Below are 24854 nucleotides of genomic sequence, written 5' to 3'. Positions count from 1 at the left end.
AAATCAGTCTTTTATTTATTTGCTCGGTGTTAGGAACATTTCCAGGTATTGAAACACCTGTCTGTACTTGAAAATCATTGTAACAGTTCTGTGCACAGTTTTGACCTGGGGTAGATTCTGCTCTTCCAAACAAGTTTTGAATGTTGTCTGGGAGACAGCATGGAACAGAGACCATTGCCAAAAGGCAACTTAACTGCAGCCACCCTGGCTAGGAAGACAAGTGTTTAGTAGTCAGGACATGAACTGTTTCATGTCAGAGAGCAGCAGAGGAAGGCACAAAGACATTTAATATAGGGGTCTAAAAGTAACCTCAAATCCTCAGTTGTGCCATGGCTCAGTTCTGGCAGGATTCAACAGTCTGGGAGCTGTGACAATGTCCTGGGAAGGAGGAGGTATGGATCACTTTGTAAAGTCCATATGAATTTAAAAAATGTGATTCCTCATTGCACAGTCTGTTCAAAAACTGGCACTGACTCCAGTAGACTTTATATTTACCTGTACAGCAAATGGAGCAGCCATTGTATTTCAGTATCTGTTGCTTTTTTTGTTTGTTTTATCCCAAACATTTTCTTCATTATAGAGAAGTGAGGTCAATTGTACTCTAACTTTTTACATTAATCTTAAAATTTAAATAAAAAAGTGTAACAATGGCTTCAGAATCTTGGAGATTATTTTTTGCTTGTAATCTACTGTTGTCAGAACATTACTGATAGATCTTTTTTTTTCTACACTACTTGACATTGATAAAGCCTCAGCTGGATATCTATATTTAACTTCTAGCACTGTGCTTCAAAATGGGTGGGAACCAAGTGGATAGAGCTAGAAGAAAGTTAACAAGAAGGGTCATGTTTTCTAGACCTCTGATCAATGAACAAAGATGGAAAGAATCGAATTTGTAGAGTAGGGAGAGAGAGACAGAAGTCTTCGAATGTACTAATGTCTGCTGCAAAGACAAAAAAGAACAATCCAATCCCTGTTTCTGTGATGAATAAAGCAGGAAGCAATGGGCTTAAATTTTGAGAGGACAAATTGAGTACCAGCTAAAACTTTGTAACAAAAGGGGGGGGGGGGTCTGGAATAGATTAATTTGAACTGCTGTGGGATTTCTAGATCAACTTTTTTCTTAAAATCTTTCAGGCAAACTGCTATCAGGAATGACCTGGGATAGCCAGGTTAGTCTTGGGCTCAAGGGATGCAATAGGAGGTCTCAAGCTTCTTTCCTGTTCTATGGCTTCGGCTTTTTTTCCTCTGTAAGGTTTGAATATTAATGAAGTAATGTCAATATATTTCAATCTATTGCAAAACATCTTTGGAGAGATTTTTCTTCCCCCCCCCATCTGTCTGGCTTCAAAATCCTCTTATCTGTCTGAACACATCCTCTTTATGGACCTACAAACATAAAACAAGATTTCAGGGTATATATATGTATTTATCTGTCTTCAAAAGATAGATATTTTAACTGGTTTTCTGTTCATTGCTATATTATAATATTTATCTGAGGATATACATTTATCCTATGCTGAGAAAACATAGACTATGAAAAATCTTTTGATAATGAGATCATGACCTTTCTCTGGACATTGTCTCTGAATTTTGACTCAGCTGTCAGCAGCTCCCTTGCAGACTGTTTTTTTCATTTTGGCAGGCTAACAGTAAAATCTTGGGTAGCACAGGATTCCTGGCCATAACAAGCCTAAAAGAAAAGTGTGAATACAAAAAGTTGCACAAATAAAGTCAGTGGAGCTTGTCCATCATAATTTTCACTGGCATTGCCATACACTCCAAAAATGAGAAAATTTTAATGTGGAAAAAGGTACTGGTTAAAGTACAGTGGTTAAATTTTTGTAAGGTAACATTATTTACAAGACTTTAGCATTGTAGGAAATTTTTAGAAGATCTCCATCAGCATCCCATTAGCTCAACCCACAGATGCCACATACACACGAAAAGGCACAATGGACAAATGGGCACTCCTAAATCTGGTGTTTAGACAAAGTAATCCTCCAAAGTGTACAACCTAAAAGGTCAGATTCCTCACCAATCTTGCATTACTCTTTTTTCTTTGTTTTTTTTTTTTTTTTTTTAAAAAAAAGGATTTCATAAGACCATATTTAGTTTGTACCCTATTAATTAGTGACAAGTCACATGTTATCCAGTGGAACCTCTCACCTTGAATGATCTAATTATCTGTTTGAAGCCTGCCATTTTTCCTGACCTGGGGTAGTGGCCAGGAGTTAAGACATTTGCTAGCCCTCATCCCTAGCCTGGTTTCACCAAAAAACATTGTATGAGGAGTTAAGTGACCAGAGTGTCTACTTAAGAAAAACCCATGTGATTGGTCAAAAGAGATGGGAAAGGAACTGGTTCTAATAAAATCCATTATATAACTTCTTGGCAAAATTGGAAATTAATGTCTTTGAATGATTTTACAGTCGGTCCCCAACCATTCGGACTACCTTGGGATTCAATATGATAATATGGTGGAGAGTCTAGCAGTCCTAGGACTGCTCTTTAGTGAGGCTTCTTGTAGATAGAAGTCTGCAAAAGAAAATCTAGTCCTAGGATTGACTGCTCCTTCCAAGAAACCTCCTTCAACAGGCAAGAAAACAGAACAGATGCTTTGTTTTTCTACAATTCTTCCCTAATGATCGTATAAACTGAGTGCAGTTTCTTAATGATGTGCTTTTAGTAATATTCTGCAATAGCTAGGCAAGATGCCAGTTGACAAATTACAACAAATATGTCCTTCTTAATCCCTTCACATTCTCCTTTTTGGCTGGGGCCCTAACGACCATGGGCTGTTGTGTTGCAGGAATAAATGCTCAGCTACATGAATGGCTTCACTGCTCCTTATATACCTGGTATAATGGTAAATTAAAAAGTTGGTAAACTTACTATCTTACTGAAAGGGAGAAGCGGATGATTTCTTGGCAAATTACAAGTGCATTAGATCTCTTTATCAGTGTTTTTCTCCCCTGGACCATGACAGCCTGGGAAAAGATGCTGTTCTTAAAAAGGGTTCATCTAATCACAAATCTCATTAAGGCAGTCTGAGTGACAGCAGGTTACTGTGAACTGAAAGAGCATAGTCTTGCTTTCAGCACACTTTCCATTAAAAATGACATACAAGATGTGAAAAGAGTCACAGCATAAAACCATAGGGAATATACTTGGTGTAAAAGCACACCAACGACCAAACAAATCTGATTCTGAGAATAAAATATACAGCATCTGCAAATGGAGGATAGGCTTTTAAGGTCCATTCAGGTATGTACAGTCCCCAAAGCATCTAGCTGCTTTTCTCAGCTTCTGCAGAAGTAGGATGTAACAGTTAGAACTGAGCTGTTAGTAACCATGCTAAGAGTGTATTGCAGACAGAGTGTCTGTCAGAGAGTCATGAAAAGGCTGAAGTTTCTATCTAAAGCAATACAAATAAAGTAATGACTTCTACTCTGTTTCTGGTTCCAAAGACTTCTTGCAAGATATTTTGTCCTAAAGAAATTAGGCTACGTTTTCCTCACAAATGTAATCAGCTTAAAGCAGAAGAAAGTATATTTGGAAGGTGGTTGAAAGAACAGGACCATTACAGGAGAAATCTGAATTTAGGATCATGAGTTCCATCAAAATGAACTAGGGAAGGTTTATTTACTTTGATAAAGCAGAATAAAGAGGAGTTAGAGAAGATCCATGAGAAAATCCTCACCAAATACTTCATTTCAGAAAGTGTGTGTCCCTGTGACAGGAAAGAATCAGGGGCAGAAGTGCCATAGTTACCTGCACAGGCTTTACCCAAGGTCCAGTTCTAGGGACAGAGTTGTGTGGACTTCTGTGGGAAAGGAAATGCATCTTACTCTGCATTTTGCTTGCCAAGACACAACACAAGCTTTACAACAGGACTGTGCTTAAAATTCATGACATCTGGAGGTGGAAAAAACAGCCAAAAATTAACAGCTTCTGCTGCCAGCTTTCAAGCATGCGTACCACCCAGTGCCTGGGTTAGCTCTGCAAACAGCATGGCCTGTGGTGACCATACCACACTTTCTTGCAAGGTACATCCATGGTTGTCTTTGTATAAAGGTATGAAAAGCAGAGGCTGTGATGTGGTTTTGGTACTTGTATGGAAGTGTATAGGCCTTGATGTTATCCCAGAACTGCTTGCTTCCCCAGGTGGTGGTTGAGTCCCTGGTTATAGGGAGGAAAAACTTGAAGGTAGAGTCTGAAAGCAAATGGTTCAACTCCACCTGCATTTCTTCTTGAGCCAGGGAGCTGCCAGTGCTTACACACACCCTATGTGAGTATTGGGCTCCTTGCTAGAATGCTAATAGGTGCCCTTATTCCAGGATATGGCTGCTGTTGAAGGATCTGGCCTTGGATATGTCCAGGCGATGCAGAAAAGATGGTATTGATATCTCTAGAGTGTGTAGGATCTTGTACAGAGATTGCTGGCTTGGAGAGGAGAAGAATCCTAAAAGGCAAACTAAGCAATAGATTTTCTGGTAGTAGGACTATCCGAGCTGTTGCACATTTTTGAGTTCAGACTGGTACTACATCAGATTGCTGAGCTTGCTACTGTCTCTACCAGATGCCTGTAGAGACACCTGACTGGAACTCCTGTGAGCTGCCTGTGAGCAGAATGGCTCATCTAGAGGATGAGTAGGGTTAGCACATGAGGACCTCACCTTCAGGAGACAAGTACAAAGTCTGACAGACACATTCCTTGAATATGCACTTAGAATTGAAACAAACTAGAAAGAAAAGCACTTGTTTACTTTCTTTCCTCTGTATCTCTCCCAGATTTTCCCACCCTTATTCAGTGGTTCAATGAGATAATCAAATTTTCTATAGCTAAAATCAGATTAGTAGTTTCTACAGGACAGGGTAATTCCAAAATAAAGAAAAAACCCTTTTTTTCCCCCTGCACATTTTTTTTCCTGTTATGATTCACTTTTCTTCATAACAGTTGTCAATCATCTTGGTTTATACCATTAGATATTCAGTGGATGACAGATGATAGAGGAGCTGCGATTGTCACATAATCCCATGATTACAGAGGATGGGGTTTTTATAAAACATGGTGAGACCACTAACTAAATCACCAGGGTTGTCGGTGCTGCAGATGAACTACCAGAAAATACTGTACAGGAGAGCAAGGAACCACTTGTACAGAGGGAAGGAGCGGACTCTCTGGGATAATAGCAGCTCCTTCCAAGAACATGGGGAATATCCTTTCTATTCTTGGCACAAAAGAGCTGCTGGGTGTGAAGGACTCATGTCCTTCAGGTAATGAAGGGACCCATGACTCTGGAACTATTATCTAGAAATTTTATTAATCTCAGTAGGTCAGTATATGGGCTCTGTTTTAACAATCTGTCCAAACCTTTGATAGGCTTTCTAAGCCACTGCCTCACAACTTGCATTCTCACAACACAGAAACAGTATTTAAAAAAATCCACTAATTTTATCAAAGAAATTGTTTGCAGTACAGAAAAATTCTCTCAGTAGAAACTTACACATTGTCAAATCATGCAGACACAGCAAAGTTTGCATTGCTATGGAAACAAAGCTAAAGGTAACATGTTGTGAAAAGCAATTTGCAAGTGATTGTGAAAAGTAAGTTTATAAGAATGACACTTTCAGGTTGATCTTGAAAGACATGATGTAACAAAAACATCTTGGGTTAGAAAGCTGTTTTTATTTAGTTTGCCACAGAAACAGGTTACTTTCACCTCTATTCTTACAAGTCTGACATCAAAAACTATCAGCATATATATATGAGCTATACAGGTAGAGAGACATCTGCCAGCATTGAGTTACACTTCTATCAAACACTTTAAGAAAAACAAATATAGGCCCTTCCATGCCCATCTAATAAAAGAACTGCTAAGTCAGGATACAGTATTGATCACGATGTATTTTCTTTACATGAATCTAGTTATTCATAAAAGAGTAAAAAAGAATCTAGTATCTAATGTTTAAACAAAACATACTTTATACATTTGGCTAAGCTGAAATATCATACCTTGCCAAATGAAAAAATGCTCTCTAACCGTAGTTTCCCTAGCAGCTCAGTAGGTATGCAAGGCATGCAGTTCATTTCCTGCCAAGGCAGAGAAAAATGGGTAGGTCTGAGATAATATTGCTAGTGTGCTTGAAAAAGATCTTCGTTGTTAACGTTGTAGTTGACTGCGTATACATATTTTGACTCCTGGTCTTGAAAATTTCCCAGGTACAACTTTTGGGTTGACTCCCTTTTAGCTCTCAATGATGGAGGGCTCTATGGGTGGCAGAATAGGATTTTCCAGGGTGCTACAGTCATCAGTGAGGAACACCAAGTCCTGGAGGAACAAAAGAGAAGGCTAACATTTATAAGGAGGAAGGCAGAAGATAGCACAATATTGAGAAGCTCAGGCCCTGATCCAGTTTTGCTGGTCAGGGGACAGGATAGAGACAAGAGAGGTCTAAAAAGCAGAGACTATGTCCCTGTTGGTATATCTTGACCTACCCTTCTGCAGTAGGAGATCATGATGGTGTACAGGCTCCGGGCTTTTTCCTTCAGCTCACTCACTTCAAGCACTCTCTCACATCTGGGGTAGGCCACAAAATCACGGAGTTTTGCCAACACACAGTAATTCTGCAAAGCACGCAAAAGAGGTATGTGTAACCCTGCACAAACACAGATTTATGTTTCTTGTCCATCACTTCCAAAATTCTTACTGCTTCTGTGAGAACCTTGAATTCCTACCTGTATGTATGTTTAATCTATGTAACCTTTAGTTAGGAAAATTCACCATCAATATTTCATAACAGAGATGTTTGGTCCAAATAAATGCTTGGAAAAGTGCATAGACACAAGTTTGGTCTGCCAGCTTATTTCTCACATCCTTTAGGAGGCAGCGGTACCAATACAATCAAATCTGCTCCTGTAGTAGGTAGTTACCTACAGAATAGGTACACTGTCTCACTTTTAAGAGAGCACCTGGTTTAGCTGGTGAAAAGATTATCAAGATCTCACAGGCATGATTCTTCTGTTCCCGTACAATAAGCAATACCATGAGCAGCAGGCAAAATTCTTTTCAGAGTAATTTTTACCTCAGACTTTGCATTGTCAAAATAAAGCCAACATGGACTTCACAACATCCTTGTGAAGCAGGTAAATAAATATCTCAGTTCCTGCTTTAAAGCAAGGGAAACTGAGGCACTGGACTCATATTGCTTGGTCTTTGCAATGAATTGAGGCACTGGCAACTCTGGAATTGGGCTCTAGAGAGTCCTGAATTGCAAGACTTGATGGTGTAGTTGCCTCTGGCATAATGTGTCAGACATCTCTTGCTTTGTCTGATATTTTCTACCTTTTAGTTACTCAGTGAAGCACTAGGAGAAGAAGCTAAATATGTTGCATATCCCAGGGCAGAACACTATAACATAAACTATGTGTGCAGGAGGCTATTTTGTCTTTGCTGGGAGATGACTACTGCTCTCTTTTCTCAGTATCACACTTCCATATCCTCAGGCATACTTTTTCTTTCTGGATTCAACAAGTGGTTATTTAAAGCAGGAAAACCAGCAAGGTATTCCTGCACTTGTTTTTATTAAAACTGCAGTGCCAGAAGTCACTCATGATCTAAAACAAAGTAGATTTATTAAGTGAAGGAAGTTTATTTTGCATTTCTTCTTTTAAATTATTATTCAAAGTTTTGTTGCCCATATTTAACTTCTGAAAAGCCTCTGTCACAACAAATTAATAATGTAAAAATGGTAATCACTTCAAAATATTGATTTCCTCATTTTTGAATTTTTAAACAAGAAGCTCCATAGGGATTTTAATAAGGTTCAAAATGAGATTTTTTTTTGTCACTCATCTCTCTAGTTAATTAAGCTTTTGAAAATTTGTTCCAAAGCACTCTTCTACAGTACAATCCTAAGAGTTATCCTCTCTTTTCATTAGCTATTTTTACTGCACAGCTGTAAGAAAGGAGTGTGAAAACTTACATGTATGTCCAAGTACAGCCTGGGCAGCATCTCCACACATGAGTCCTGCAGGAAAGAAGAAAGACCATTGCAATTTTGTTTTGAGAGAAATTTGTGTCAAAAAAAGCAACCTGCAACATCTTTGCAGGAGCAGTTTTTGGGTAGACTCACCACAGCTTTGGAGGTCTGTAACTCCTTAAAGGACTCCGTGATTTCTTTGCTCAGAGACAACACCCTCGAGTAGCAAGTTGGAGGGGCTGTGTTGGCTAACAGGGCAGCAGAGAGCAGAGCAATCAGGCTCAGCAGCATCTTCATTGTGGGGAGTGTGTCCAAAGGAGGAGGAAGGGAGGAAAAAATCACCGTTAGTGGTTAGGCAGCTACTGGTAAGCATCAACGAGTAAGTTTGACAAGTCAGCCCCCAATTAAATAGTCTCCTGCATCAATGGGAAAAAAAAAAAAAGTCTGGGGGTGGTCCGAGCAGCAGCTTGCTGCTGTTTTAAATTTCCTGCCAACCTATGAGGCAGAGCTGCTAGCACTTTCCTGCCCAGAGCAGGGAAAGGAGGGAATGAGAGTAACAAAAACAAACACTAGTGGCATTTTTCATTTCCAGAAAGAAAACAACCTAGGGAGCATCTCAAGCAACAGAAATATGTGTAAGAAGCAGCACAGGTTATCAAAGTGTCATAGGCCCTGATCCTGTATGTGCTTTGGCACATATGCCTCCTTCTTGATGTGGTGGGTTGATCCTGGCAGGACAGCAGGTGCTCACCAAAGCTGCTCTATCACTCCCCTCCTCAGCTGGACAGGGGAGAGAAAATATAACTAAAGGCTTGTGGGTTGAGGTAAGGACAGGGAGAGATCACTCACCAATTACCATTACAGGCAAAACAGACTCTAAGTGGGGGGGAAAAAAAAAAAAATTATTACCAATCAAATCAGAGTTGGATAATGAGAAATAAAACCAAATCTTAAAACACCTTCCCCCCACCCCTCCCTTCTGCCCCGGCTCAACTTTACTCCTGATTTTTCTCTTATCTCCTCCCACCCAGCAGTGCAAGGGGATGGGGAGTGTGAGTTGCAGTCAGTTCATTATACGCTGTTTCTGCTGCTCCTTCCTCCTCAGGAGGACAACTCCAATATGAGTCCTCCCCACAACCTGCAGTTCTTCACAAACTGCTCCAGCGTGGGTCCCTGCCATGGGCTGCAGTCCTTCAGGCACAGACTGCTCCAGTGTGGGTCCCCCATGGGGTCACAAGTCCTGCCAGCAAACCTGCTCCAGTGTGGGCTCCTCTCTCTCCATGGGTCCTGCCAGGAGCCTGCTCCAGCACAGGCTTCCCACGGGGTCACAACCTCCTTTGGGCATCCACCTGCTGTGGTGTGGTGTCCTCCCTGGGCTGCAGGTGGAGATCTGCTCCACCGTTAACCTCCATGGGCGCAGGGCAGAGCTGCCTCACCATGGGCTGCACCACGGGCTGCAGGGGAATCTCTGCTCCGGCACCTGGAGCACCTCCTCCCCCTCCCGCTTCACTGACCTGGGTGTCTGCAGAGTTGTTTCTCTCACATATTCTCACTCTTCTCTTGGCTGCAGTTGCTGTTGTGCGGCAACTTTTTCCGCTTCTTAAATTTGTTACCCCAGAAGCGCTACCACCATCACTGATGGGCTTGGCCTTGGCCAGTGGTGGGTCTGTCTTGGAGCCATCTGGCATTGGCTCTATCAGACACGGGGGAAGCTTCCAGCAGCTTCTCACAGAAGCCACCCCTGTAGCCCCCCCCACTACCAAAACCTTGCCACACAGACCCAATACACTTGAGAATGTAATGTACAGCTGCGGGACTACATAGGCCGCAGATAGAGTAATCCTTTCAGGACTGGTGTCATATGTTGGCAGTATCAATCAGACTTGTGTATCATCCTTAACAGGTCTGAAAAGTTATGGTTATAAAGGAAATCTCCCAGGTCTAGTATAATTTTCTCTTTTAACCTATGCAGATGCTCACAATTTCTTAATCAAAACAATAAGGCTTGTTATGGTTACTTGGGAAGACCTGTGTATTTACACATTCGTGGTCTCAAACACAATGAATACATCTCTATATGGCTGTCATAAATGTATAAAAACTACTTTGCTGTCTGAGTTGAATTTATGAGACTGTTCTTTTATTAGATGCCAGATGGAGCTGAGAAATCCAGATGCTGGGATGCAGGCCTAAGGCTGAACATATATTGTTCTTACATGTTAATTGTCCTGTAAAATGGAGGTACCCCTTCAATGAAGAACTGTTTTTTTCACAAGTTACCCCTCCCCCCTCCCCCTTTCAAATTCAGATTCTAGCTAGATATTAACTGAAATAATAAAGTATCTGATGAAGTACTGCAATCCCCTGGCATTGCAGTAGACCAGGAAGGTTCATCTGAAGGTGAGAGAAGGGGAAATGACTGAACACCTGTAAAAGAAAGGGGCTTCTCACCAGCTGTTTTAGAGAGAAAATCAGAGTCTTGAAATTTAGTTTTGGGGAAAAAGAAGTATTCTATATGTTGCAGAGGACTCTGACTTAAATCCACCAAAACACCTGGAGGAAACAGGGAAAAAGAGCTGCATACTACTGTCTTGTTATACATTTCTTTGGTTTCAAAAAGAACAATTGGTTTAGTAACATCATGTGCTCCTGCAGGTTAAAGTGGTAGATACCTGGAGAAGAAAGAAAAGTTGGGAGTCCTGTCTGTAGAGAATTTAGGACTGGTGTTGGTGAATGGGCTGCTGGATCTTATTTTCAGGAAAGAGAGTACCTAGACAAGTGAATGAAGAGGCTGTAGGAAGACATGAAACCTTCTGAGATGGCCCCAGGCAGATGGATCATAGATCCAGCTACCTAGTGTATGTTCAAGGAAAGGACACTACTTACTGTAAACCTTGCTGGTAAAGAAGCAGGCTCTTGATCACCATCTCATTACTGTGAAGAATAGCTGAGGGTAGGAGTGAAATATTATCCTTCTACCTTACTCTTGTTTGGCAAGCTGCTAAAATGTAGTTGCTCTGCCTGAAGAGCAGTCTTCTGAACAGCATAAATGTTCTCCCAGTACAAGAAGTCAGCAACCCAACTGCTGCTAAGGATGGCTTCAAAATGAAGTATTTGCTTCTTTATTTTTTCCTTAAAGTGCAAGCAATATTCTCTTTCCTGGTATTTCACCTATATTAATCCATTTCAAACTACAGTTAAATACTATGGATCATGTTCTAAAAGATAGATGTCACAGTGACTATGACAAACGTGACCTCATGGCCACTCTTTGTCTGGCATGAAACACCAGCAAAACACTCTCTAAGTCCTGTGTCCTGGACATATTCAGGCATCTGAAAGCTTTTTAAAAATATCTCTCTTTAGAATGGGATAATGTTAAAGGTGCCAACACTGATTTGGAATTACATTATGAACTGAGCTATACATTGTTTGCCTAGGGCCAGAGAGGCAAGCATGTAGCTTCCTACAGCCTAACACAATACCCTGTCTCCCAAGTTGGGGTGAAAGCCGCATGCCACAGAAGCCCCATCCAGTTGTCACACCTGAGGGAGCCTGACATAAGTGCTGAATGCCACCTATTGCAGTTACAGCCCTCAGCTCCAAGAAGCAATCCAGAGGAGGAGAAGCCCCACATTTGCATAGCACTGAGGGCTTACGATTTTTGCCCCAAAAGTGGGAGACCTGAAATTCATTTACTTCTCAGTTTCTGGTGGTGCAGGGTGTTGGGTTGGATGGCCATGTTCTGAGGTAGTGACAAAGGGAAGGGAAAGGAAAGGACTACCACCCTCTGTTCATGTCTTTTCACTTGAAGTCTGCCTGGCCCCACACTTGCAGCCTGCATACCCGTGTCTCTTGTCCTAAGAGTGAGATTTGCTCAGCCCACACACTCGCAGAGATGCTTTGCCACTGACAGGCACAGGAAATGATCCACCCATCGAGTTTCTTCTTCAGAACAGGGAAATACAATGACTTGCTGAGTGACCAAGCTCTTCTTGGCCCAGAAAGCAAAGCAAAGGCTGGATCCACACCTCACCAAAACATTTTCAAAAATAAAAAAAAAAAGACTCTCTAGTTGTGAAGGAGCAAAATTGCTGAAGTAATTTGCTCTGAAGTTTTTGCTCAGTGGCAGTATTCCTGACTTGTGGTTTCCCTTTGATCCCATATAAACTAACTCAAGGAAAGCCACCTGTGATGGATATCTACTCAAATAGTTAAAAAAATGAGCTACCCTTAGAAATATTAGGAAAAAAGGATTTTTTTTTTTTTTTTCTGAAAAAAGGGGACGACTGGAATTTAATTTCCTCACCTAAATCTTCTCCTCCCTGGACCAGATTGCATGCATAGTTGACTCTGACCCAGATGGATATTTTCCAACATCTACTAGCTCATCAGCACTTCTACACATCTCAGCATGCAGAATATGCAACTCCGTTTAAAAAAGACAAATACTCTCTTCTCAGTTATTTTCTATTTGTAACTCATCAGCAAGATTATCCTTGAGCTCTGAGTACATTCAATTTATGGTCCAGATATGAGAAAATAACTTATTTTTCTCTGAGAAGCTCGCTGGGGACTTCAGGAGAACTTGTCAGTGACACCAGACACTGGGAGTCCTTTCAGTCTAAGGCACTTGGCACAACTCTGAACCAGATACACAGTTACCAAAGTCCTTGAAACTCCAGAGTCTCTTTTCAGTGACTGTTTTGATCCACTGACTTATGCAAAGCCACTTATTAATTCTGGTGCATATCCTGCCTTGGGCAGAGGGCTTTAACACGGAGACACATTGCGAAGAACAGCTTGTGTTCTTTGCAAAGGCTAATAACATCTTAGAGGCAATATTCAGAATGGACATGGAGCTACAGGAGATGAAGGGGCAATATGGCAGGTGCACCCACCCAGTGAAAACAGGGCTTCTTGGCTGCTGAAGTGTAGCAGCTACTGGTTACCTTTGTTCTCAGGGCTTCGTGGTAGTTGGGGCCTTTGGCCAATGAGAGCCGCTATTGACTTGAGATCAGATTTGGCCTGGGTATAAATGGAGTCCCCTGGGGCACCCATTCTGAGCTTGTCCCCTGGAGCAGCATGCTGCAGTTGAGGACTCTTCCCTTGGGTCAGGATACCCAAGGAAACTCCTTGAGGTGACTTGGGTTGGGAACTGCCCTGAGAATGTCCTCGAGGTTGAGAGCCCTCACTTGTTAGGTTGTCGTTAAACCCTGGAAAGTGGTGCTTTGTTCTGTGTTTTGGGTTGTCGTTAAACCCCAGGAAGTTTTTCTGTTCTCCTCTCATGGACATTTGAACCTGTAATTGAATAGTTGTGGAGGGCTAGCTAATTATGTTGACAATAAATTTTTAATTTTTGGTGCTTGTTTGTTTATTTGAGAGCCTCCATAACAGGCAAAGATAAAAATATGTTAGAGTCAAAACTCACCTAAGGATTGCCTCTATGGAGAAGCTGCTATTTGCAGCCCTTCCAGTCTGTGGGACAATGTTCAGGCTGACATTAGAAGGGAGCACCACAGGAGTCAATCAGTACCACCATATTTGAGATGATCATCATGACATGGACATCTCCACCACAGACACATCATTACCATACTCCTCAATTCAGTGAGCATATGAGGGCTCTGAGGACTTCAGACACACACTCTCTGAGTTTTGCATCAACTCTTTAGGCTGATGGTGTCACTACAGCCCTGAGTGCTATTTATAGTGCATTTATTTACTCTTTTATAAGGAATATTTCATAGCAAAAACATGGGCTGGGAGTTAACTTAGAATCCTGTCATGACATAACTGTGTATATATTTTTTTTAAAAAAATTTTGGGCTATGTTGTCCTTTTGCTTCCAAGTTACTGAAAACGCAAATAATAATATTTTTCTAAAAGTCAAAGGACTCACTATGCAGGCAGAAATTCCTCCCATGTTTGAACAGTCTACTAGGGCCTCCACCAACTTTTGACAAAAGCCCTTTCAAGTTGCTCACTTCTTAATACCAAAATCCACTTGTTCAATGAAAATGTTTATTTTAAAATAGTCAGGGGCTGCCGTGAGACACCTCATGAAACAAGCTTCTGATTATATTGAAAAATAGGAAAAGTAAAATGGTGCTTTACAGAGAAAGCCCTGTGTATTTAAGAAGTGATTCAAAGCCCCGTGACTTAGCTGGCTGTTGTGGCAAAGGTGCCACTTCTTGCTTCAGAGCAGAGCTAAAGTGCCCTGCAAGCTTCAATCTCAGATCAAGGCTTTTTGGAAACCCTGGAGTTTTGATTAAGGTCTTACCTGTTTGTTATGTTTTCTCTCTCTGTGCAACAGTGCACTTTGTCGAGCCTTTCTGTAGATATCAGCACTGAATTTTGGGATAGGGGTTGTGCAGCCTCACACATTGCCCTGGGTCTTGGGGGTGCTGATGCACAATGCTGCCAGCTGCCCTGGTACAGAAGGGAAGCTGGGTATGGCAGCACAATGTGACTGCATTTGAAGCTGGAGTAATCCACCATGTCTCCTTTTCTCTTTCATGCTATCAATAAGTCTCTGCTGGTGATCTGCACAGCTTGTCCAAGCTGTGGGCAATGGACAAGGAAGGCAGGATGTCAGGGCTGTTGCTGGGCTGGTGTTGCAATGCTGTTTCCCCATGAGAGTTCAGCAAAAGTCCTCTTTGCTTACTAAGTGGTATGGGCTTCTTTTTTCTAAACTGCCGTTGTTATTTTTAAAAATTTACATATATATTGAGGAAACAGATGTTACTGCTCAAAAGCCTGTTTTTAGATAAAATGGTTATAGAAGCAGCTAATCCATCTGGGTCCGAAAAAGAAACGAGATGTTCAGAAATCTGGAGGTCTTGCCAGCACGAACCTGGCAGTGGGCACTTTCCCTGCAGTAAAACAAATGGAAATGGGGAATCCTGTGGTCCAGGACAGAGACAGGACAGCCCAGCAGGGCTGAGGAACCGGAATAATTTTCTTGTGCTGCCTTGGACCAGTGACCAAGTCGTTGACACTGGCTGTGCTTACCAGCCCTCTCTGTGGGCGGTGTGTCCAACGTGCCTTTGCAGCAGGGCAGGGGCTCAGCCAGCAGGCTCCAACATCCCCCCGGGCATATGGGGCTCAGCATGGTGGCAGTGCCCAGGCTGGCTTGATGTCTGCACGAGCGTCTGTCGCTGCAGTGCAGATGTAGCCCGGCTTGTCTGTGTCTTGGCTGCTGTCTGTGTAATGGGGATGATGGCATTTCCCATGGACTCTGTGGGAGTGCAGCCATCAACACCAGGGAGACAGGAGATTACGCAGTTTTAGCCCTGTCAGTGATACTCTTTCCAGTGACTGCAAGGCTTGTTGATTCAAGTAATGTAGGGTTTAGAGTCTTAAGCCTTCACTGCCTTGCTAAGAAAAAGGCAATTTTACCTTGGAGCAACTTGCAGACCTCCTTGGTGAAATAACAGCAGTGCTTTCAGGGCATGGGCACAGGCAGAGCTGCCTCCTTTCCTCCAGGTAGCACACAAGTGCCTTGTCTGTGCTCCATCTGGGCTTCAAGACCACTTATGTCTGCGAGTTATCTTAAGGTATTACCATTCTTTATTAACACTGAAGTCAGGGCCTCAATAACAGGATTTTGGGGAGAGAGCCTTGTTCAGCTTTAGACTAGAGCTCAGCAGTAAAAGCAAGTCATTCATGCTTTCCTGCCCTCCCCTTGCCCTTGATCCCCCCCTCTCTCCATAGGCATATGAAAATGTGGCAGATAGTTCCAGGTCTTATCATTGCTGGTCAGCTTCCCACCCTCCTTAAATACGCTCTTGATGAAAAATGATGTCAGCCAGAAAGGAATGTATCAAAGGTGATACAAATATATGTATTAATCTATCAAATTTGTCCCCAGTACAAGCCCACTCGGGAATTCAAGGGCTGAAAAAATGCAAGGTCTGAGCTATCTGCTCTCAGAGGTTGTCCCTCCTAGGAGCTCTTGTCTATGCTGGAGATAATCTGCAAGGAGATGAGGGACTTAATTTTCTAGGATCGGTATTCCCGCACCTTTCAGAAGTATTATGTCACTAAAAGAAAATAAATGGATGAGCCTGAAAGTGCAGCTCTGTATAACAACATGGTCCTAGCCAAACAGGAATCCAAAGAGACTTCTCTGCTGAACTACAGCCTGCCAGGAGCTTTTTAGTAGCTGCTTAGCATGCTAGCAGGCTCAGTTTTCTGTTTATTCTTTTTTAGAAACCTGCAAACGTCAAAGCTTATGTTGCTGTGTATATTTCTAGATACGAACAACAATTCTTCCAGCAGGCTGGCACAACTGCAAGGTAAAATAAATTCTCATCTCAGCTGGCTGAGAAAGTAAAGTATGGGTCCATATAATACATCATGTCTCCATAGTTCTACTTTCTTTTCTATACACTGCTTTTCATGATTTATATTTAAGCATAGTGGAAGAAATCCTGCCATCACTGAAATCAATGACACAAGTCACAAACTCCTGCAAATCCACATTTGGACTCTAGATTAAAACTTGTGTTCAGCTCATTGGCCTTAGGGGTACAAAAGCCCTGAAGCCAAAGCAAGAGTAAATCAGATAGATTATTTCTTGTTTGTCACAGAGGGCATTAACTTTTGGAGTCCTGTCTGTTGGAGACAGAACACAGGTTCAAAGCCATCTTTGCCAGTGCCCTAAAGCCAAACGATGTGACAAGTACCTTGTACAGGTGTAAATACTCTTCTGTGGAACAAAACTGTATAAAATAGGGTGGAATAGTTGATAATCTGCTCTACTAGGTAAAATCCATAAGTGATGAAAAGAAGTGGAGTTTCATTCTGTTTAAGAAAATCAATAAACTTAATTTAAACTTAATTGTATTTTTGTTCTGTCAACTTGCCTTGAAACAAAGAAAAAAAAATATCTGAGCATGTCAGAAACTGGTGTCAATAGCAGACTATGTTTCAGAAGTGTCATTTAAACCTGAATTTCATTCTTCATTTCAACTTTTTAAAATCAATTGATAAAACTAAAAAAGGAAAAAGAATCTCCTTCTGCTTCTGAATGACAGGTAATGAATTCCCAGATGACTAAGTGTCCCTGCAAGTGTGTTTTTAGTTTGTATTTGTTTAAGTCTGGTGACTAAGGAAAGAATTAGTTGAAGATACATGAAATGTAGCTGCACACATGCATGGTACACTTGATAGCTCTCTATGGTAATAAGATGGTAGCCTGCAGCAAGTTCTTGTCTATGCCGGAGGGTTGCCCTGCTGTCCCAGCAGAGCCAGAGCAGAGGCAGCATTGCCCCCATCCATCTGGCTAGGTGTAGGCAGCATTCCACAGGTAGTTTTGAGAATATCTGCAAGGACAAGGTGCCAAACGGGGCGCTCCTGCCTGCACGGCTGGTTCTCAGGCAGCTTCCTGGAGAGCGCCCAGTGGTGCATTAACCCAGCCCACCTTGGCATGGGGTGCCCAGGGCAGCTGGTGGTGCCAGGGGAGGGCTTGTGTTCATGGTCACTGACTGGGGGACTTTCTCAGCAACAGTGTGTCTACTTACTTTCACGGTTTTATAAAGTTTCAGTTTACCCTTACAGTTATTCCCAAAAGGAAAGAGAAATAATGATACAAAACTGAGACAACATTAGAGCTGGGTAATGTACTGAGGAAGCACTGGGGGATGGCACAAAGAGAAATATTTTGAGTGAAGAATCACCCCAGTTGCAGCATTATTCCTTTCATGTGTAGAACAAGCCAAGGTCTTTAACGTCTATATTTTTAATGTTGGACCATTAAGCTAATTTCCATTAGAAGACTAATCAAATGAACATTTATTTTCCCCCTTTCAACTTGGCTGCAGCTTTCTTGTTTTGTTTGTTTGTTTGTTTGATGTTTTAGAAGGGTTGTGGCTGGGGAAGTGAGAACTTGGCTTGATTTAATATGTAAATGCAATTCTATCAATCTTCCCCTCCGCTAATAAGCTGCCTGGGCATTTTAAGGGCATATAGTGAAAAGGAGACTGTGACTGCTAAAGAAAAGCCACCCCCTGCTGTTTCTGTTCATATTTATTTCACAATCAGCCCATTGAAATGGTGTGATTCACACTCTGATGCTGTTGTTGTCTAGCTGGCAAAGTCACTGGTGAATTTAAAGAAGTTTCCCAAGCTGAAAAACCAGGCAAACTGCATTTGGGGCAAAAAGCAATCTTATCAGCAATGTGAGCTAGTGAGTCACTGCAGTGATCTCTCTTGCTGAGAGCTGAGGCTACCCTTGCAAATGAGAAGCTCTCTTGAAATAAGAAGCGGTCTTCAAAAACCTGTGAGAAGCGTGCTGCTTTTGAAATGTAAAGTGTCCTTCTGATATACATATACATAGAGTATACAAGAATAAAGTCATGCTAAAGTTTGCAGAGGCAATTTAAATGTTCTTTGTTAAAACATTGTTCCTCAAATAAATAGCCCAAAAAGGGTAAAAGCATGTGTGAGTGCATAAGAGGGAAAGAGGCTGCCCAATTCGCCAGTAGTCTTGGGTAAATAACAAAGGAAAGCCCTGTCTGTTTACCTTAAATTATCCAGAGTTAATATATTCATCGTTTACCTTATAACCAAGCAGTTTACGTGAAATAATGACTTCCTGGTAACACAAAGGCACACAGCTGAAGCATTATCTTTACTATATTAATCATGATCTATCTTTATGACAAGTATTACCATACACCCTTCCACTGACAAAACAAAAGTTTAGGAGCCAGTATCAACACAGAAGATCAGAACAGCCTAAAGAAATAAATAAAGATCACTAGAGACTGGATTAATGGGAATAATTAAATTTAACAACATTATGTGTTTGGCTATGAGTTTTTACATAGAATTTGTACTGTAATGCAAGAGCTTATTATATGGAAATGATACAGGATGAAAAAAAAATGCTAAGTTTATTGCTACATCTTTTCTCATTTATCATGGGATAAATATTAGCCACTAATCAGAATTGCCATGAAAAAGGTGAATATAATGTTAGGATGTGTCAGAGGAGTTATAGCCAGCAGGGACAAGGAGATATTGACCCCGGTGTAAAAGCAGGGATATGCTCATCTGGCATATTACATATACTTCTGGTCACCCATGGTTGAGGAGGATGAATTCAGACTGCATGGGGTTCAGAAAGAACAGCGAGAATATTCAGCAAATGGGAGAAATGGGACAATGTGGACATTTTTCCCTTCTACCTCCCTTTCCTTGTTGCTCCAGTTACTTTTCCAACAGTTGGGCCTTTGTCCTGCTCTCCTGACAAAGCTGGCTGTCGTCTCTGTGGCTCAGGGCACTCCAGCCCCATCACAGCCTCCCTTATTCATAGCCCATTTTCCCATAGCTGTTACTAGGAAGTTCTGTAATAGGGGGTGGAAAAGGAGGTGGTCCTGTAGACAACCTCTCTATGCAGATACATCCCAGTCACTCAAAGAAGTAAAGAACTAGGCACACCAGGACTGCAGAGCCCAGGCAAGCTGGAAACTCTGTTTCTGTGCTGCCCTTTGGATTAGGCACTGCCTTGATTGCTGACCAGTAGCCATTGCTTTGACTGATATGCGAACTGAAGCTGCAGCGGCATAAGGTGATGGTCCATGGCTTTCTAGCAGAGAGCCCATAGTTGCCTGAAATAGAGGTTGGAGGCCTTGGAGTCCAGTCCACAGAAGGATGTGGTAATGCACTGACCAGAGAAGTACAGTTGTCCCACCAGACTGCAGCCTGAATCCTGCATTAAAACTGCTGTGCAAGCACTACTGCGCAGCTACGTGGTGCTCTCAGAAAGCCTGGGTTTGCTCCTGGGGAATGTGAAAAGCACATGCACAGGCGCACAGCAGCTGCCGCGCTATGAACCATGCTCAGAACATCAACCCATTTCATTCATTAATTGTACACTAACAAAAAAGTTGGCATCAACTTTGTTCATGTCAGAAAGAGAGTTTCAATTCTTCCTATTGCATAATTTAGGTACATGTGCTTCTGTAATAAAACAATGTGCCGGGCAGAGAATGATAGCATTGTCCATACCGTTTGCTCTCTGACACCAAAGAGAAATGGAGCGAATAGAGTCAAAGAAACCGAACAACATTCAGGAAAGTATCAAAGTGATCAAAGCAGACTCTTTGATTCTGCTTTACACATACTTTTCAAAGAAGGGTTATGTTTCCAAACACAGTGCATTGGTTCTTGATGCCAAAAACCCAGCTCTGTTTAGCTTTATACTTTGATAGGAGAAGAAACAAAAAAAAATCTTTAGTGAGATGCATTTTCTAAGCCTTCCTATCAAGTGTTGAACTTGCTATAAAAAGACTAAATGTGTTTGTTGCTCTCTGAGGGTGCTGAGTCCTCATTGAGAGAGCCCCGGTGCCAGGCCTCAGTAGCCCTGTAGAGGAATCAGCATTTGCAAGCATGAGGAAAAGCTCTGAGCTGATCTTTTTGTTCATCTGTATTTAATACACCTCTTTGTTAACAGACCAAGCCTCAGGGGAAAAGAATGACTTACAAAGTGTGTGAAACATGCTTGAAGAGCAGTTTGGAAAAGGTGCCTGGTCGTAGTCCTTTTATAGATAGGAAATATTGACTATGTTCATGTATTTTCTCCCATTCTTTTTCCAATGAGATAGGCAAGGTTTCAAGGATCCTGATCTAAATACACTGGGGTAAAATATTATTTTTTGATGTTCTAATTTGACCATTAATGATGTCAAGCATGAAGCTTTTCTTATACCCTGACAGGATGTACTCGATTTCTGTCTTTGTAAAATCTGATTTTCTCTCTGTGCTGCAGCAACTGTAAAGCACAAGCTGCCCCTGGGGAGGTATTTTGTTTAGCTGTGCGGACACATTCCTCCAGGAAATATTGAAGCCAAACCACACACGCATACACACACACATATGCACACACAGGCACTGTATTGGAAGAATTCAAACCTTGAACAGAAAACAAACCAGTACTGGGTCTGGAGTCTGAACTTCAGTGAATGTTGAATTCTGTTTTTCACATTTTTCTTTGTTTTTACCAGCTGGGACTGTGGACCAATATAGTCACTTTCCAAACACTGAAGGCACTGCCCAAGGACAGCCCTGTATCCTCTGGCCATGTCAGAACTACAAAAAACATAGAAAAATTCGCATATCCAGCACTTGTTTTTCTCATGTGTGAGACAGACATGGTCAGTAGCAATTGTTGTAAGTCAGAATTTGCTGCAACGTGAACATCCAACATGTGACTATGGAAGCAGAAATCGTTCAGGACAGGATATGAGAGAAGACATAGATGTATGTTTACTCTTTTATGTATTCTTTTCTTTTTGCTCACTGAAGATAGAGCTGTGAGAAAAGTTAAGCTCTGTTTTCTTCTGGCATCCCCCTTGTCAAGAACAGGACAACAGATACAATAACATGATTAAAACTATCAGAGTCTGACCCTTGCTTAGGATGTGGCTTCTGCCCTGAAATGCAGCTACTAATAGGCCAGAGCTGCTCTTAAACTGAATGACATCCTAGTGCTTTATTTTTTTTAGTTTTATTTATTTAACACTTTTTTTATTGAACATTTATTTATTGATCTTTTTACTTATTTAACCATATTTATTTTGTGGGTTCTGACCACAGGAAGGAAAGACAACGAGGAATTGTGGACCGGATGCAGACAGCTTGGATGAGCAAATGTGAGTCCAAATCGTGAGAGATGCCTCTGCAGCCACCCCCAATGACAGGTGTCCCATCTCTGCTGCCCAAGAAAAGCCCATAAGGATCACAGCCCTTCATGCCAGTGAGCTCAAGGATTGTCTTTCTTGGTGCTCCCTCCATTACCTACTACCTCAAGGGGCATCAGACCAGAGGAAGAACCAAAAGGTGGATGGTCCTGTCTTAAGTGAACAAAGATCCTGAGAGGTGCCAGTGTTTGATGCTCGAGTGATATAGAAAAATGGCCGCGCTCAGAGATAAAAACATCTCAAGCCTTGCAATGGATTTGCAGCTTGTTTTTCTCAAAGGCACTGCTGGGTAGAGACTAAGTTTTCACAAATGTTTTGGGCAGTGTTGAATGTACCATAATTTCTTAGTTGATTCTAGTAATTAGAAAGCAGATACTTAAAAACTAGGATAAGACAAAAGTATATGAGGATATTTCTTTCTCCGTCAGATTGTTCTGCTGCTTAAGCTGACATTAAACAGTAGGTATGACAATTATATTCTTGGAAGAAATACAAGCTAATTTTGGATTAGACTACTGATGCTGAGAGATTCTTCATATAGAACTGGTGTATAAATTGCTTGAATTTCCAGTGCAATACATGAAGGAGTTTCAGCTGTGTCAGAGATCAGCATCTGATGCTGACCTCTTTTTTTAAAGAAAGCACTGGTCAAAAGGAGAAGATGATGTTCTTTTTGGTGGGAAACCCAAGGTCCACATCTAGCAAAACTCTTCAGAGCATGTGAATTTAGGCATACTATTGAATTCAGTGAGAGCACTCTTCTACTTGAAACTGTGTGTATGCATGTGCCTGCAGCATACATGGTAAGAAAAAATGCCCAGAAAAAGTTGCGGACAAATACTTGCATGCAACTGCCTACTCAAGTGAGCTGTGCTTGACTCTATGTTGGAGTTTTTACTGTAAAATTCAGAATCATCTTTAATAAACCATGTGGCCATTGGTCCTCCTGAAGCATAGATGCCTTAGTGAATGTAATGATTTTTTACTTTTTTTGTTTAAGCATGCTTTATTTTCTTAATTCCTTTCATCTTTTGTCTCACAGCCTCCAGCAAGGGAATGAAGTCTACTGTTAATATAATTTACTGGAGGATGTTTGAAGCACAGAATAAGACTACATATGATTGTCTACTATGCTGCTGAGAGCTGGAGACTAATTTCGAGATGACATAGGTTGCTAGCACTGCTATATGGATTTCAGCTTAGGGGGCAAAGCCATAGATCAAGACTCCCACTGAGCTAGAAGCTGTGCAAACGTGTGGTGAAAAGATGATCTCCGGGTTGCAGAACTTTGCTATAACCTCTACGTACTTCTCTGTTCAACCTACTGCCATTTTTCTCCCAAGATTGTTTCCTTACATCCATTAATAACAATATATTTTCCTGTCTGTCAATTGCATGCCTTGCTTAGTATTTGTTTCATGAACTCAATAAATGAAAAATGTCTGTGTTAATATGGTGGATTCCTCACTGTTGTGTTTACTGGTATCAATGAATCATTCCCACTTGAGATAGCAGATTTAGAACATAATCAGATTTCTCTCCTTTGCAAGACACACTGTGTTCCTGAGCACTCTACCATTTCTGGTGATAACCATTCACACAAGCAGAGCACATACATGCATCTGAAAAAGTCTGTATCAGGTTTGCGTGCTGTTGCTGACAGGTTTGGGGTTTCTGTGTACATGGGATGCTCAGGCTGGCCAGCTTTTCCTCCAACAGTTCTCCTTAGAACAAATGCTGCTTTCGGAGTTTATCTGGTAACATTTAGGATGAATAGCACATTATCTGTGTCAGTAAGCAAATTCTTCCTTATTACACAGTACAGAGAAGAGAGAGCTTTCACAGCACCACGTGCAGAGCTTGGCTGTCCTGCTCCAGCTCGTGTATTCAGCTTCAGAAGGCCTCAGCTCAGTCCCTGCAGTGGGTGAGCTGTCACGTTAATGTCTATAATTCTCTAATGGAAACTTGTTTGGCCTTGAACAGACAAGTCCAATGCTAGCCACTGGACTGTGTGTACCACATGCTTGAGTGATGTTTTCTTCTCTGTGGTGGCTTCCATCTTGATGACACTGAGGACTGAAAATGAAATATTGTGAGTTGGTGCCTTGCCAGGAGTTAAGCTGAAAAGCCTGAGGGCACAGGGAAGATGGAAAGCACAGAATGAACCGTGGGCGAGCAGTCACGCAGCAAGTTCTGCACTGATACGAATAAAGCAAGCACGAGCTATATGTTCAATGCTGCCTCAAGAAAATACATTGTCTTTTTGGCAAGAAAGTAAATGATTGCACAAAATACAGGAGGAAAACACACATTCAGATGTGTTTTAAGCATGCACAATGACACTGATTTGGAATTTATCTATTCAGTAACTGAACATACCACAGCTCTTTAGGTTCAGGTAGCATGTAAAACAAAAAATAAGAATAAATGGGTTGATTGTTTTACCAAATATTACTCAATTTTTATGATTCTGATCATTTTTCTTTCCTGTCTAATATTCAATTTTAAAAGTAGCTTTTAAAGTACCTTTAATAATTGGGTTATATCCAATGCTTTGGTAACTACACACAGGTATTGGTGAATAGAGTCTACACATCACGACATATATTGCTGGAGACTGAGTTTTCACTTGGTCAGTGTGATGTAGGGGTGTATTATGACTCCTCTGGACATATTACCTTCCAAAAAGTCCCTGTAGTACCCTTCTTAAGAAAACTAGATGCTTTCTGTTCTATTAAATTTCAGCAGTCAACTGAAACCAAACTGCTTTGAAACCAGTTAAGAAGCGTGATCATTCAGCTTTTTGAAAAAGGGGAGACTTTGAATGCTTTTGTGCTGGATTTCAAGAGGTGAGGTTTTCTAGCATAACCACTAGTATGGTTGTTGTTAGTGTTTATGTAAGACCAGTATCTAATGATCCCAGTGAAGTAGGCACTGTGTAGATGCTGATTTGAAGAAATCATAAGCAATGGGAAAAGAAGAGGAACAGAAAATGTTATGTGGATAGTCAGAGTATTTATTTGCTCCAAAATTGCTGCCATGCCCATAGGCCATAGTAGATCAACATGAGCTAGGGTGCTTTGGCCCCTTGCACTCTTGCTGCTACCCCATTCTTGGGAGGTGACTCAGGTGGAAACTGCCAGTACTTCTGCAAAATCC

General features: G+C 41.5%; 1 protein-coding gene and 1 long non-coding RNA gene across 4 annotated transcripts; one reads left to right on the top strand and one right to left on the bottom strand.

The window, feature by feature from the left end:
* Nucleotides 1-283: 283 nt before the first annotated feature.
* Nucleotides 284-23146, top strand: LOC141922221 (uncharacterized). 2 transcript variants are annotated; one of them, XR_012622910.1, is made up of 3 exons: nucleotides 284-392; nucleotides 21592-21647; nucleotides 22738-23146. It is a non-coding gene; the product is annotated as an uncharacterized LOC141922221 (long non-coding RNA). The 2 variants fall into 2 exon arrangements; XR_012622911.1 differs by lacking the exon at nucleotides 284-392 and adding an exon at nucleotides 16213-16286.
* Nucleotides 5675-8376, bottom strand: CYTL1 (cytokine like 1). Of its 2 annotated transcripts, none has more exons than XM_074821358.1 (4): nucleotides 8140-8376; nucleotides 7990-8034; nucleotides 6503-6631; nucleotides 5675-6335 (listed from the first exon to the last, which is right to left on the bottom strand). In XM_074821358.1, the coding sequence occupies exons 1-4, from the start codon at nucleotides 8281-8283 to the stop codon at nucleotides 6252-6254; spliced, it is 402 nt and encodes a 133-aa protein (XP_074677459.1). In that variant the 5' UTR covers nucleotides 8284-8376; the 3' UTR covers nucleotides 5675-6251. The 2 variants fall into 2 exon arrangements, with proteins under 2 accessions (XP_074677459.1, XP_074677460.1); XM_074821359.1 differs by having other exon boundaries at nucleotides 8143-8376.
* Nucleotides 23147-24854: the final 1708 nt, after the last annotated feature.

Source organism: Strix aluco, chromosome 4 (assembly GCF_031877795.1).
Source record: "Strix aluco isolate bStrAlu1 chromosome 4, bStrAlu1.hap1, whole genome shotgun sequence".
In the NCBI taxonomy this organism is placed as follows: Eukaryota; Metazoa; Chordata; class Aves; order Strigiformes; family Strigidae; genus Strix; species Strix aluco.
The sequence above is the reverse complement of the archived record's forward strand: the minus strand, read 5'-3'. Positions and strand labels throughout refer to the sequence as shown.

Bases quoted from the DNA above. Each gene is read 5' to 3' on its own strand.
- CYTL1 (XM_074821358.1), bottom strand. From the start codon at position 8,283: ATGAAGATGCTGCTGAGCCTGATTGCTCTGCTCTCTGCTGCCCTGTTA. The intron at 8,035-8,139 runs GTGAGTCTACCC...TCTTTCCTGCAG, and splicing joins TACAGACCTCCAAAGCTGTG to GACTCATGTGTGGAGATGCT. The intron at 6,632-7,989 runs GTAAGTTTTCAC...CGTGCTTTGCAG, and splicing joins GGCTGTACTTGGACATACAT to AATTACTGTGTGTTGGCAAA.